Source organism: Bombus fervidus, chromosome 2, assembly GCF_041682495.2.
Source record: "Bombus fervidus isolate BK054 chromosome 2, iyBomFerv1, whole genome shotgun sequence".
Classification (NCBI taxonomy): Eukaryota; Metazoa; Arthropoda; class Insecta; order Hymenoptera; family Apidae; genus Bombus; species Bombus fervidus.
Genome location: NC_091518.1, coordinates 16,467,045 through 16,482,918, shown reverse-complemented (window position 1 = coordinate 16,482,918; position 15,874 = coordinate 16,467,045). Strand labels below are relative to the sequence as shown.

The 15,874-nt window shown below is 35.2% G+C and overlaps 1 protein-coding gene and 1 long non-coding RNA gene across 8 annotated transcripts in view; both read right to left on the bottom strand.

Moving 5' to 3' along the window:
* Wge (BAH domain and coiled-coil containing protein winged eye) overlaps positions 1 to 15,874 on the bottom strand; it is a 335,350-nt gene that overhangs the window by 20,617 nt on the left and 298,859 nt on the right. For all 7 annotated transcript variants that reach the window (XM_072022206.1, XM_072022207.1, XM_072022208.1 and 4 more), the window contains 3 exons: positions 14,822 to 14,986; positions 6,233 to 6,529; positions 1,101 to 1,211 (listed from right to left, as the gene is read on the bottom strand). In XM_072022206.1, the coding sequence (XP_071878307.1) occupies positions 1,101 to 1,211; positions 6,233 to 6,529; positions 14,822 to 14,986 (573 nt within the window). The remainder of the gene's footprint in view (positions 1 to 1,100; positions 1,212 to 6,232; positions 6,530 to 14,821; positions 14,987 to 15,874) is intronic.
* Positions 1 to 15,874, bottom strand: part of LOC139998019 (uncharacterized) — a 268,768-nt gene that overhangs the window by 27,688 nt on the left and 225,206 nt on the right. The gene's annotated exons all lie outside the window — the stretch shown is intronic.

Genomic DNA, 15,874 nt, shown 5'->3' with positions numbered 1-15,874 from the left:
TAACAAGAAAAAGGCAGAAAAGGAAAGGTTTAATTTTCTAAGTGTTGTAGCTTTGGATTCATGTCAATAAAGGCCATTAACTCAGGTAGAAATTACCGGTCCGGAAGTGTGCACATATCTCGTGCATGAAAAGGGTACCAATATATTAGGTTGTCCGAAAAGCTTCTTTTGTTTTATAAGCAAATAATAGATGCACAATGTTTTTTGTTTTCTATTGGTTTATTGAATTATGCACGAATATAATAATAGAAATAGAACGAAATGGATCACACATAATTCAATAAAATAATATAAAACGGAAATTGTTGTTCATCTATTATCACCTTATGAAGCGAAAGAGTTTTCTTCATAGAAATAGATATGCAAACGGAAAAGAAAAAAGAAAAACGTAGAACGGGCTTGTGTATTATGCGCGTATTTTAGTTTCACGCATCACATTTAACTATGTCATAGGTATCTGTCATTTTCTACAGAATCAAATCTCCTAACGCATTTCTGACTTAAAAATTCCGACTAAAATCCTTTATTAAACGAAAATAATTTTAACGTTTTAAGTAAATCATTTCTCGTTTGAGAGCTTCTATTAAAAAAATAATTGGAAATTAATGACAGTGAATTATAATTCATTTATTCCCCGATAATGTAAGCCGGATACTATATTTTTTAAATAAATACAACAGTGGCTCAAGTTCCTTTAATACTTAAAATAATTAACAATTCCTGTGTAACAGTTATATAATATTCAGAATTATGAGCTAAAAATTAAAACTTCGATGTAGAATCATTGATTAAAATCGTTGAATAACAAATTTTTGGAAAAGATTAATTTCTCTAGAGGAAAAGAAGCATGGTATGACGTTTAATTGATATTTTTGTTTTTATACGTTTTTAAAATCGATTAAATTTTATAGAAAATGGGATCCTAGATAAATTTAGAAATTTTATAGTTTTTCAAAAGATCTCTAATCACGTTTGTGTGTTAGAAGCCTCGTGTTAAATTATTCGAGAAACTGAACTCTTTTTAACATTCATACGTATACTCACTTATTCTTATGTCAATTGTTACATCGTATTTAATGTATATTTTCCATCAAACATACCAGCAGCATGGATGAGGAGAAGATGACCTGTAGTAGGGTCCCTGACCAGCTGTAAACCACCTTGGAGACCAACACCCATTTGGGGAAAACCAACTGGTTCCATTGGCATCGCTGTAACATAATTTGGTGAATTACAAGATTAATGAATTGAAATTAAAATGTCAAGTTTAATATTATGAATTTTCTAAAGATAAGATATTTTTACTCTAATGAAATTTACTTCTGTTAAATTTTTATTTAATTAATCCTAATTAGGATTGACTTTTAAATTTTAAATTTTGAAAAAAATTGCAATATAGTATCTCGCTAAAAAAAATTCATAATTTAATATAATTTAATATGAATGCGGAAAATTTATTAAATGCAAAGCCTTTATTACGTGAACAAAAATTCTCTTTGATTCGGTATCCAATTTAACGATATATGCGTGAATGAACCGTGGGAAATACAACAATTCCCCAATTGCAATCTTTTATAATTACTCTGGTTCTATCTCTTGCATATTCGAAAATTCCATTGGAGATCTTAATTTTCGTGCGATACAAAGGTGTATAAAACAAATTTCTACGAAAAGGAAAAATAGCGGGGGAAAAAAGATTCGAACAACTCGCACTCTTCGTTCAAATGGGAAATCTCATTCGTTTTTATAGCGTCTACGATAAAATCTCTACAACAGCGTTTCCATTCTCGTATTCCATATTGCCCGCAAATTTCAAATCTTTCCTCTGCGAAGGATTTCCCGATACTTCGCTGTCGGGCCAAATTAAAAACCATTTTTTACCAGACACGAAACGCGCCCGAAGGATTTTTCGCGTCTCTTCAATCGTGATCAAGAAAATCGACAGCCGGTCGAAATAAACGACGAGCAAAGAGTAGAAAATCGACAATTTGAATGCAGAACATCGTGAATGATTTAGATGGCGCGAGAAAGCTCAGGCAAAGCGAATATAGACGCTCGTTATTCGGATAAATGTCACTCGGTCACCGAGGGAGGTCGGTCAGGCTTCCGAACAGGGGCGAAATTCCACCCGAAATCGCGCTCGACGCTGTTCGAAAATGTATATGTTTCAACGAAACTGCGTCGAAACGTCGATTTCTATTTCGTATTTAATTCCAAGAAAAGATATTTCTTATTAATCGATTCGTTTGCGAAGTGATATATATTATTGATGATATAACATATAATTTAAAAAGCAATTTTGAAAAATAATTTTATAGATACGTGAATTAGTAAGAAAACATCGATGAATATTATTTTTAATGAATTTCGAATTAGAAGATTAAACATTTATTGAGAGATCAATGTTTGAAAACGTTAGCAACATAGCGTTTTTTTAAAACTCATACGACATATATTAGAAAAATCTGATCAATAAAGAATCGTATATTCTCTAGTTCAAAATCGTAAGTCGGATCTTCTAATTCAAATTAAACGTATGAATTTAAGAGATTACCTACATTAATTTAAAAATCCAATTGAATGATGAATAGAAGTACCAGCTAAATCCAATATCATGCTGCTCACTAATAAAAGCAATAAGACAAGAAAAGATATTTGAAACAATTAATACTACATATTCGGATTTGGAAACTAGGAGTTTAATTGAATTTCCAAAAGCCTCGCCATTTTATAAATCCATCGCGAACGTTCAATCAAAGAATATGACAGCAATCAGTATCTAATCCAGACACAACGATCCTTCAAAATAAACGTAAAAACACAACAGAACACAAAGGCAAACTAAAAATGTACAAAATGTACAAAATAGAATTAAGTATAAATATAAATTATTTGATCAACACCATAAATTGAAAAGCGGGAAAAAATGATGTTGCAAACACTATTTTAAATTTATTTTAAATTTATGGTAAATGGTCATACGAAAGTAAATATGTATTAGGCTCAAAGATCATTTTCAAAAACAAATACCGCAAGCTTTTCAAACCATTCGTCGTTGTTTTCTATAACTCTAAATGTTATGTCTTTAAACAAGGCCCAATGATCAAGGCACTGACAAAGATAAATGTTCTGTGAGATTGCTACGTGACAAAACACATTATCTGTTTAATTTTAATTATAACGTCTTTATAAATTGTTGAAGTACATCTTGCAACAACTAGCTTATTCACCAGACGTTACTCCTTCGGACTATTACCCGTTCGGTTCGATAGAACACGTCATATCCAATATATCTATTTCCAATTAGCGAATGAGATAGAAAAATGACTTGACGATTGGATTTTTGCGTGACGGAATTCATCACTTGCCTGAAAGATGGCTGAAAGTAATAGAAGGCAACGACGAATATTTTGATCGAACAACTTGCTGTACATTTTGTTAGATAGACCTTGAGTTTCACTGAAAAATTTGGATTATTCATTTATACATTTGATAATACTTTTTTTTTTCTCTAGAATTAAACATCGATCATGTACTGATATAATAAAGTGGAGAAATTGACGAATAATCGAGTTGATTTTACTTTAATATTTTGACTTAGTTTGATTAATTCTGATTGTTCAGGTCGTGATGTTAAAAATGCGATCCAAGAGAGTACAAAATATCTCTGGAAAAAAATCTTTCCCTTTTCGAATTTGCAACGGTTACTTTTGTATCGCTCGAATAAACGAAACGAATGGCGGCGACTTTTTGGAAAATATTCTCGATGTCACGCGAGGGACGACGCGTTCAACGAACGCGATGTGGCGCCAATTCACGCATCGAGTACCGAAAGATTTGCACGGCTTAACTAAATGGCGGTCACCGGTTTGCAAATAAATATCCGATTACTGGAATGATTTATTCCGCCACGCAATCCGCCGGAGAATTAACCGAAAAAGAAAAACGAGCGGGTCGGTTGTAACGTTGCTAATTCGCGGAATCGGGGCAAAGCTCCGCGCCGGTACTGCACACGATAAATTCGACAAACGGCAAGCTTTTTACTTTCCTCTTTACTTCCAATTACGCACAGTTACGTACGAATACGAGCATTCGTGTAGATTATGTACATGATGCTGTTATATGTACATGATGCTTGATTATTCGATGAGTATTTTTTGTGTCTTATTTAAGATAGTAGATCGGTCTTGAGCAATTGAGTTTAATAAAAAGACATTAAAAGAACGTACCTAGCTAAACTCCGCTTTTTTCTAGTCTATTTTTATTAATAAATGTTTCACGATGAAATTAATAATGCGTAAAGTATTATTGCGGATATAGATTTGTGGAAACAAAAATTAACATTTTTAGAGACAGAATGTGCTAAATATAATAGGAGACGGAATGTGTAAGGATGACGGTTTAAGGAATCGTTTTCTGCTCTGGTTTTGGTATTTGTTTACAGCCGATGCATCGACAACCAAAGTGTAATTGATAAATTCCTATGTTCGTTAAATAGTAAATTACAAGTAAATCAGTTCGTTATACATGCTGATTATTAACGTGAGTAAATAAGTTTGTTGCACATGTTAATTATTAACGTGGCATTTATAAATACTCCGAAATCGTATTTCGTCTGTGGTATCAATTATTTACATAAGATTAATTTCCGCCTTAACGCATTATGGATTTACATTTATCAGAGTATATTCAAGTTTCAGCAATCGTGTTATAAAGCATCTGTTTATCAATATTCGTGATACAATTTCTTTCACTTGAAATGAAATTTTCATTAAACTCGTACGTAGCTTGTGCAACAAGCCGAAAATGTCCCACCAAACGTCAACATTAGAAAAGCTATTAATTACAAAATTAAAGTATATATTTCATTTAAGAACAAAAAGTGATAAAAACGACGAAAAGAAATTTAGTGTAGCTGCTTAAATTTTCTCCCTTAACTGCTACGTTATAGTCCGTACAACGAGACAAATCAGACAAGAAAAACAAACAAACCCGAGCGTCAATGCGGTTAAGATAAAATAGACTGCGGTATGATGAGGTATGGTTGACTTCAAGAGTGAGTTTATCAGGCTCGTTACTATAGCCTCCTATGACTCATTCTGTTTATCACTCAGACGATGAATTACTATTTTTCAGGAACGTCTCGAGTCTTGTCCCTATTCCCAATTTAGCACAACTTAGCAGAAAATTATACAATTACAACCATTTTAACACTTAGCCAACCGCGCGTGACACAGCGAGCTATACGCTATTTCCACCGCGCATTTTTCCGAGTATTTAGGATCAATGTTCACTACTTAAAAAACAAAGAAATTTAAAAATTATTTAAGTGGTCAATTATATTTTGCGGTAATGACTTTGTTTAACGATTTCACATATTGTTTATGCAAAACATCAAATTGAAAGAATAGATTAAAGGTATAAAAAATATAAATAAAATTAAAAACATTAAAGATGACTAAAGATAAATAACTGACTTGAACGTGAAATTAAAAATTCATAATGCATTTTAATATTTTTTTACAATGTGGTATCGTTCGATTATAATTTCATTTAGTCATAACTGATAGTGTAACTTTTTAATTAACTTTGACACCACTAAATTGATGTATTCCATTATATATTGTACTTTATAAAAGCAGAGAAAAAGGCGCAATTAATTGGGAACAATTCCAGATAAACAATAACTAATAATAATAATAAAAAAAAGAAAACGCGTTGCAAAAAAATCACGCAGCGATGTGTTTTACAAAATGGAGATCTGCCTATTCGGATGGCTAAGTGTTAAGGGTCCCGCCGAGAAAGAGGTCAAGTATCTGAAAATTGTAGATACGCTGCTGATTCACCCTCGCCCACTTCTTACTTTTTTTCTGACTCCACATTGACTAGAGATCTATATATAGGGATCGATATATTTATTTCTAGATAAATTACTATTTATTTCTAGATAGATTACTATTTATTTCCAGAAACGTCATATACCGGTAGATAACGCGAAAAAATATATTTACCCACAAAAAGATAATTTTCCGAGAAGGACAGAAAGGAAGAGAGCGTAGCGTATCTCCTTTAACCTTTCGAAGGAATCATACATTCCTATGTGTTTCAAAGAAACATGCACTAGCCCCCCTCCCCCTCCACTAACAATTAAAAGATGATCCGAGAAACATTTATCATCAAACGGGAAAAATTGGTAAAAACGATAAAAAGAGAAAAGGGGATTTGGCCTCACCTGCAGCTGCAGCTGCAGCAGCCGCGGCCGCCGCGGGGTACTGCCATAAGGTTGGCGGCCATGCGGCTGTGGCCGCGGCCGTGGCGGCGGTTGCCGCGCTCGCCGCCGCACCGATGCTGCCCAACGTGGAATTTAGGCTGGAATTCAGGCTGGAATTCAGGCTCGATCCAAGAGCGGCGTTTAACGAGGGTGCCAGGGCTCCCGAGGGAATGGCAAGGTGGGCCGGTCTGTCCTCCCCTCCAGGTCCTCCGCAATGCACCAGGGTCGCGCCGCCTACCGCCATGGCCGTGCTCGAACCTAACAACAGGCCCAGTCAGATGTATTTCTCTTACGACGACGCGATTAGGTTCGTCATACGCCTATCGTTAATCTGTTATTAGACGGCTGTCGTTGTGTAACATGTCATGTTCGATGCTCACCACGCGATACATCGGTAAAATGAATCGCGAATAGAATCGAAATATTTCGGAAAATTTGGTTGTTCCGTGCTTCGATTTCCTTTTGAAAAGATCGAGCGATAAGAATATTAGCGCGAGTGTGTAGAGACGCGTCTAATACTGGCGTCGATTTATTCAAATGAAACGCGCAAAGTCTAAAAATTTGGTTGCTCGTGTTTCAATTTCCGGGATTGGTTGAAGTTTGGAAAGATCAAGCGATAAGAATATTAATGCGAGTGGTTAGAAATCTGTCTTATGCTCGCGTCGAATTTATTCGAGTGAAACGTGTGAAATCCAAAAATTTGTTTGGTCGTGCTTTGATTTGTAGAAGCGAACGAAGTTTGGCAAGATCGAGTGATAAAGTGAATAATTGAAATGATTGAACGTTTATTGCGTAAAGTATTGGGGCAGGTCCTAATTTTGAAGTTGGTATTTAGCTGCGGCGATTCTGATTTGACTATTTAAAGTAGGACGCGTGTCAGATCGGTCTGTGAATTCGTGCGTATTTCTGTGTACAATAAAACGAGAGAAAGATAAAAAGTTAGAATTTATTTCAATTAAAAATGTATTTACCACGTAATATATTGTATGATTCATCTGCGTAAAATGATTTTTATAAGACCAATTTTTTTAACAATCACGAGAAAATGCTCGCGAATTTACGGCTCGAACACTTTTATACAGTAATTTACTAATTAATAATAATGTATTATAGTAATAATAATTAATAATGTATTAACAAATGACAAATTGTTGGTTATCACTATGTATTTGGTACTTTTCATTGCACAAAGATTTTTAATTATTTAAAATATTAGAATTAAAATATTAGAATTTTAGCTGCAATTTGTACAGTTCACTTATAAATTTTCCCTTGCTTGTGTCCAAACTTATTACTGTTAAGTAGACTTATTAGCATTGATAATTTGTAATTCGTGATTTGCAAAATATCATTAATGATATTAGTTTTATCATGTCAGAAATTCCTGACCTAGATAAATTCTGATTTTGGAATAAAACCATCAAAATTCGATCTAAAGCCTGTCGGAAGGAGAAAAAGCACGCAGTAGATATTGATAATAAAGACGAATAATGACAATTCCTAGATGACGAGAGGCATAGTATGTTTTCCTGGCTGCCAAGCCTATTTTCGTCCGTATATGTTCACGGTGCCATTTTATCTGGCTCCTAACAATGGAATAGTGTTCGCCGAGGGTGAGCAACAATGGAATAGTGCGCTTGGGATACTATTTCAGCATTGTGCGACAGGGAACAAGTGACGAAGATTCCTGTCTTCCTGTGTCAGATACAACAGTCGTCTTCATTCTCATCTATCTTCGTCGCGGTCTATGATTCATATCCGAACTGGGGTGAGATTATACCCGGTGCTATTATCTGTGATTCGTGATCGATTCGAGTGATCGTGGCGTATACCTAAATGTACTACTTGCAGATTCCGAGCTATTAATGACCTTGTCAGTTTTTTCTTCGTTGTTATATTATATTTTATATTTATATATGTATTTATATATCGGATAACAGATTACATTAAATTCATTCTGCTTATGTTTTTAAGCTATTTCGAACATTAATTCCGCTACGTTCTCCTTTTCCTGTTTCCATGAATATCCTCTTACTGTATTTTATAACGTGTTGGATTAACAACACGGTGATTAGCAACGGTTTTGCTTATATTTTGATCTTGTTTCATACGTCTGTTAGATTTGATAAATCTTGGGAAATTTTCTCTACTTTGTCCCGAACTGAGTATTTCCTTGTGTTCCTTGGGAATTTTGAATCTGTGTGCGTGGTTTGTCTAATTTTGTACGTTTTAGAATCGTCTGTCGCCCTGTACATGGTAAGTCGCACAGTTCACACGGAGAAGCTTCCCTTTGTAATAGAAGTTCGTGCGTTAGTCTTGTGTCTCCAATTAATAGTCTGAATAGTTTGACTTGATCTCTTTTATTAGTAATTGGGGGAGAACATTGGAACATTGCTGTTATTTCGTGTTATCTTGCGAAGCTATTTCATTATTTTATAATAATTTTCAGCCTCTGAAACGAAATTATTAGAAAAAAAAGCTAAGAAGATCCCTTCTACCTATAAAATTCCACTTGCATTCGCATCATTTCCATCCGACATTTTCCCTTCGACCGGGAATATTTCTACCCCAAAAGAACGGATAATACCTCGACGCACGCCGTCGCTATCCTACTGCAAAGTTATTCATGTCCAGAAAAATTCCGCCTGCTTCTCGTTCTGCGACGAACGATCCGTAACGCGGCTCGGTCGCGCGAGAAAGTATCGATATTCCTCGCACCGATTGGACACCCTTCGACGAGGAGTTGCAACCATCGTCAAAGACATCCGCGAATAATTACAACAAAACTGAGGAAGACGCGAGACAAATAAAATTTCGCGCGATACGACTGCAAATATTCTTGCTTCTTTCGTTTCATCCAAGAGACGATTCGTATTTGTCACGCGCTTGTTTTTTACGTTGAACCATTTGTCATGACGAAATTTCTCAAAAATCAGTTTCTACAATTTCATAATCTGGAAGAACACGAAACCATAACCAACTTAATTACATCAACCGCGAGTGCTTTTATTACGCTTGCTTGCGCTATTAACTTTGTACCTACACACACACATTTTCGAAAAAATAGTAGGAGAATTGGCAATCTCGTGTCTCCGAGACTGCTGCGCCGATGACCTCCAAGTGATAACGAACATCTGTTACCAAGACACGAAACTACTCTTATACTGTTTCCGTATCTAGAATCATCTCTTCCAGATCGTTGTAACGCGTTCAGAATGGCCGCAGATGATTTCAACGTATCGGAAACTTACAAGTTCTTTTTTATACATCGAAGTAATTCTCTTTATAGGATCGATATCGTATCAGCCCTACATAACTAGAAATTTGTTTGATAATAAAGAAAGGATTAAATATTAGACGTTTTTGGTTTGACACAACGAATAAGAATTAATAATAGTTGCAAATTGCTATGTTATGCTATGGTTATAAGTTTAATAAAAAGAAAAAAATTTATATATATATATTTAAATACATGTTAAAGTACATATCATTGTCAAAAGGAAATTCCTATCAAAACCTCTAAAATAAAATAAATATTGGATATAAATAAGCATTAAATTTTAAACACCAGCTAAAATATTTAAAATAATTCGAACAAAAGTCGAAGCTTCAAAATTCCCAGACTTCGTTCACTTTATAGCCACGACATTCTTTGCTTGTTGATTTTAAAAAAAAAAAGAGGATTATTAAGAAATTAAGAATTCCTCGCTTCGTAGCTAATTATACCCGCGATTATACTCAAGAACCCAACACCCTACGCGTGTTACGAATATTAAATTTGCAAGGAAGGACCTTGTCCTACGGACGAGCAATGAATATTTCAACGAAACGTTAATTAATTTATCCCGGCTGGCAACTTTTATCGATATTCTGGTTCCTTTAAGCTTCCAAAGTTTCCTTTTTACAGGTTTATCGCGGTCTTCGCGTCGTTTCGAACGTCAAGTTACCTGAATCACCTTATACATCGCCTGTTCCACACGTATACCACCCCTTTGAATCATGCACCTGCCGTAAGAATGGAAGCTCTTGACTTGGCCTCGCGATATCAAGAGACAAATGTTTTATGCGTGCTCGTACAGTATAGCGTCGACAATCGCTGTTTACGTCGAGAAATATGCGTTACGTGGGAAGCAAAACGGTAGAATTATTTTGGAGAAACTTTCAATTCCTCAAGTATAGTATCGTAACAGCACGTTTATCACGTACTAATTTAAAATTTTATTTTCGTACAATATCACGTACCTTAATTAGATTTCCCATGTTCAATCTTTGACCATGAATATAAAAAACAGAAGTCTCTTCTAAAAAATATTAGATTGTTTAATGCATATGAAATATTGTTTCTTCGAAGTTTGAATTTAACACGAACTTTACCAAGTCCGCTCAAATGATCGGTTTCACAATTTAATTTAAAGTTGTACGTTCATTGTTATCTCCTTCTGTCATCTAACTTTATGGAAATTCTCGTATTATCTGATTAATCGATTTCTTAATTTTTGTTAATATAGACATTTAGATGTCGATGCAAATAAGACACAAAGACTCGAACAACTACAATTAATCTGCATTTTGACAATCACGTGTGAGATAAAAATTGTAAAAGATTCAGCGAATCTTATCCACACATTCACCAACATATTTTTTCTCGATAATTTCAGACTCTTTAAGGGTTGGACAGTTTACAGCTAAACAGGTTTACAGCCGACAGGTAAACCTTGTGTCTGCTTCTTTCATAATATCCATCCTCTTTTCTAAAACGATTACGCGAATATCTACAAAGTTTCGTCTGTGGTCTGTTCACGGTATAAATGAAAACTTCCTTAAGAGATTTAACAGATATAATCTAACTTGTGTGTGCACGTTAACCTGTAGCTTTCCTGGGTTGCTGATTACATTTACAAACTTTTACACTCAGTACACAGCATGCTTTTATGCCACACCACACGTACAAATATATTTTACCAATCAAAGATCATTTCAAAGAAACCCATCTATGTCTACCTTAAACAACGAAACGCTTCCTAGTAAACATCGTTAGCCATGCAAAAATTCAGCTATATTCTACAAGAAGATTTTCAGTAATGCCTGGAGGAATCGCAGCAATGTCCAGAAAATTTATATTATAAGTACAAAAATGCCTTTCAGGGAAGACCATAGAGAAAGAATAGATAGAAAATTCAACCACCAAATAAAAATCTTTAGTATCTTGTATGACGCAACTATTTGCTTGAAAAGTGAAAAGTATACCAAGTATTCGCTATGAAAGGAAAAATGCACGGCCACGAGGAAATTTTGTCCTGGGACGGGTCGATCTGGACGCGTGGAAAGATGATCGGTTTCGTACCCCTCGGACGACGGAAGAGGAATTCCCGAAGAACGTCGACAGCCCTTCACTGTCCCTCGTTAATATTCCGTCCAGATGTTTCAGCTCGCTTTAGGAATGCCGATGGCTGCAGCACCGCATCAAATGAAAACAGCCGTATATCCGATAACGCTTGTTCCCCGTGTACGTAGGCAACCGCGTGGAAATATATCTAATATTCCACAGGTGAGGCCGTGTAACAAAGGGAAACTCTCGTTGTAGCGATGAACTTTGATAACGATGAGAATCATCTCGTGATTAACGCATATTCGTGGTTAACGGGGGTATTTGATTTCATTGCTGTTTGAAACGAAAGAAAAAAGAGGAAAGCTGGAAGAAGCTTGAGATGTTCGAAATGTATTTATCGTGAAATTTTAACCCTTAAGTGTATGAATTTTTTTTTAATTGAGCAAAACATTTAAAAATAGCCGATTCGTATGGCGTAAGACGATAGAAAAAACCCGTCTGATCTTTATTTGAATATAGAAACCTATAACATCTAAAGTTCTTATGTTTCATTGTTATTAATCGATCTTTAAATAGCCTGGAAAAATTTCCATTCATTGGTTACCGCACTATCAAGACGGACATATAAATACCAGGATCGGAATTTAGATTACGACAACCATCGGACTCGTTGCGAGTGAAATTCATTCGCTCGGGCATTCCCCCTACGTCGAAACGTAAAAAACTAGAAAAGTGTATTGCCTGTGATGAAAATAGCTCCTACGTTCGCTGACGAATAATTCGAATCTATCGCCTGTGTCAAAAATACCAGTATCTGTGTAAGAAAAAAAAGCATCCTCAGAAGGAATAGGTGACGCAATGAATGCGCCGTAAGCGCGATACACGGAACAATGTATACAACGAACACACAGCCGGACAGGCATGAAAAGTAATTAGCCTAGAATGAGTTTTTCTCGGCAGGTTTCATACACGCGAATGTAGTCGACCCTGAGCATTATTGCGTATCAAAGGCGGATAAAAGTCACGGAGGAAAACGTTCCTATAGCGATTCTTGATTTTGGTTCTACTCGCGCACTGTACAAGATATTTTTAAAGATTTCACGAGCTTCTGAAACTTATTAAAAAGAGTAGAAGATGTTTAACTAACATTGACGCTAAGATCAATCGTTTCGATGGAATACATAAAAATTTGTTCTCACACTTCTAAAACTTGTCTTGCGTGTTTTTCATTTTAATATATTTCCATACAATTTTCAAATCCAATGGATTCCAATGCAACATAGTTCATAAAGGATATTACCTATAGGTTATTCAAGAAATAAACTATTCTAAATTTTTTATCATAGATAGAAAACGCTAATTGAATCAGAAATTTCATATCTTACAACTTTCAAAATTTTCAATTTCCTTCGTTACTAAACGTTTCATCGTCGAAGTCTCTTCGAGTTTAATCGTCTTCGTCCGATGATTTTCCTTCTCGAACGACACTCGACGACTGAATACCGCCTCTCGAAAGAGAAAGAAAGTAATTTACCTCGTTCTTGTTTACTTTTTTTCTCCCGTTGTTTTTCATTAGACGAATTTTGATCCCACGAAACGGCCGAGCTTTTACGGATATCTTTCGGTCTCTTAGGGTGCAAGCAGCCTCCACGAAAATACTCGCTGCATTGTTCCCTCGAAAATGCTCAACTACCCTGTAGTCCGGCTTTGTGCCTCGCGTGCTCTTTTTCTGCGATTTGATCGCGATATAATTATTTCGTTGAAACGATATTGTGGCACGCGTCTTTAAGAATCAAAGGAGACCACTTCCCACGATTCTACACGCTCTGTTTCTCAACGGCGTCTTTGGAGTCACCCTCTTAGTCCTTGTCGCGTGTTCGATGCTTTCTTCTTACCCCGTGAACTTTGGTTAAACAATATTTTTTCTTTCGCTTTTCGTTTCGCTGCTATGGATTTTTCGATTTTTTGCATTCTTTTATTCCTTATTTTTTATGCTGTTCAATGTTTAAGTGGAGAGTATAGGTACTTAATATTAGAAATAATATTTATGTTTCGTGATAGATAATTGATCTATGCGATTGACAGTCTGGTTGATGCAATCTTTTCATCAGCAGTTATTTTGCTTCCAACGTCTTTCTAACAATATTTTCAGAACTCATTTCGCGGGTTGTATTATTTCAATCCATTAAGAAATTTTAAACGTTAGCTACGAACACAAATTATCATTTAGTAATACAATCGTTTGGTAAAATTCCCGATCTTTACCAGGCGTGATTATGGATATCGGAGAAAATCTTGAAAAGATCAAATAATAATTAATATTTGATGATGATAACATTAAATGGTCGAATATATGATATATTTATCAAATTCCGTTTATATTTCGTTTGTAAAGCAAATACATTACTTCATTTATATCATACATAATTTATTTTCTTTGATTGTCCAGAAACGTATTTTCCTAATTACTTCGAGCATTACAGTGGATATATCAGAGGAATACATCTCTTTCATCGATACAATTCATTGTTCTGTAGCCCATAAATTCCATGCCTAGTGACAAATGATTAGCAATTCTGTCATACTGGTAAATTTTAATAATTAATTTAAAGTTTTACGTGTGACAGTCAACGCGAGAGTATTCGATAATAAATAATAGATAGCCACATTTTCAGAATGCCAATAACGGATAGTAAAAAATATTTTGTCTGCTTGTTTAGTAATTAATCGTAGGAATTTTTATTACCGTAAATTTATTAACGCGATTGCAGCTGGATATTTTACAAAAATCCGTAAGTCAAAAGAAAAGGATTGAACTAATAATTTTTACAAAAAAGACAATAAGCGTCCACGACCACCGTAAAAAGGTATAATAATCTTCAAATACTTTATTTCCAATCATCGTTAAAGATATCAATATCGTGTATAAATAAAAGCCTTTGTAGGAACATCATATTAATTTCTACTTCCTTCTCTGCACAATTTTGATCATCAAAAAATAAAAACTTCATTTCTCCAATTATACAACTATTTTTAACGAATCAGAACAATTCGGAACTTTCATAACAACCCTTTCCATCCAAAAATTCCAAATCTTTCAACCTGAATTTCAAATCCTTCGTAAATTGAAGCACGAGCAGGACGAAGATTTACCGCGCGTTTTCCGGAGACTTGTCGTAAAAGCACAGAGGTGGGAACATAAAGAGATCGTAAAAACTTACCCAGATTGTCGGGTTGGAAGTGATGATAGCTCGCGTGATGCGAGGTATGATGACTCAGGGAAACATTGCGCATCGAAGTGGATGTTTCCTGATGCTGCAGTCTCTGCCTGGCCACCGCGATCCCAACCGGAACACCACCGGTTCCTGCATTCGACACCACGATCCCTGAAAGACAGATGCGCGTTCGTATAAATTTCCACTTCCATTTTCGCGCCTTTTCTCTGCGAATACTCCGCCGGCCGGCAATAAGCGCGAAATGAAAAACTGTAACGCGGATACGCGGTGTTCGCAATATGCGAACCTTCGCCTGATAAATCACACGACTGTGAGCTGAAGTTTGAACGACATTGCATGCTGCGCTCGCGATATTTCACGCCGCTACACAAAAGGAGGTGTGTACGTGAATGAATGCTCCGATTTTTTTGTCATTTCTATGGCTTTCTTGTTCTGCGTATAGGTTTGAAGTATGCCTGCTAATTTGTCAAGATTCAGGCCAATTGGAAGGATTAATACGTTTTAATACGTACGCTACCGCTCAAAGGTATGTTACGCACTTGCTTTTTTCTCTTTTTCTTTTTCTTTTCCTTTTTTTTTTTTTTTTTTGTTCGTAGAATATAATTCGATCACGACATTATAAATGGAGAGTTCTAAGACGATCTGATCTATTCCTTGTTAGGGTTATCGTAGAATATTATTTTTAAATTTAATTAAAAAAAAATTTTTTTTAATTTAATATACGGAAAGCTATTGTCACCTGTACGTTATATTAGGTTGTCCGAAAAGTGTCTTTCTTTTACAGACACGTCTTTTACAACGATGCGTCTTTATACAAAAATGAAACCTGATCTGTCGAACGTTGTGATCTTTATTTTGATGGAACAGAATGGTTCATACGTAATTCGATAAAATAATATAAAACGCAAAATGTTGTACATCCATCATTTCATTATAAAACGAAAGAAACTTTTCGGACGACCTAATACATTTCAAGTTATAAGTAAAATTTCTTCCAAATTGATAAAAAATCTATCGTGATTAATCGGAGTAACGATA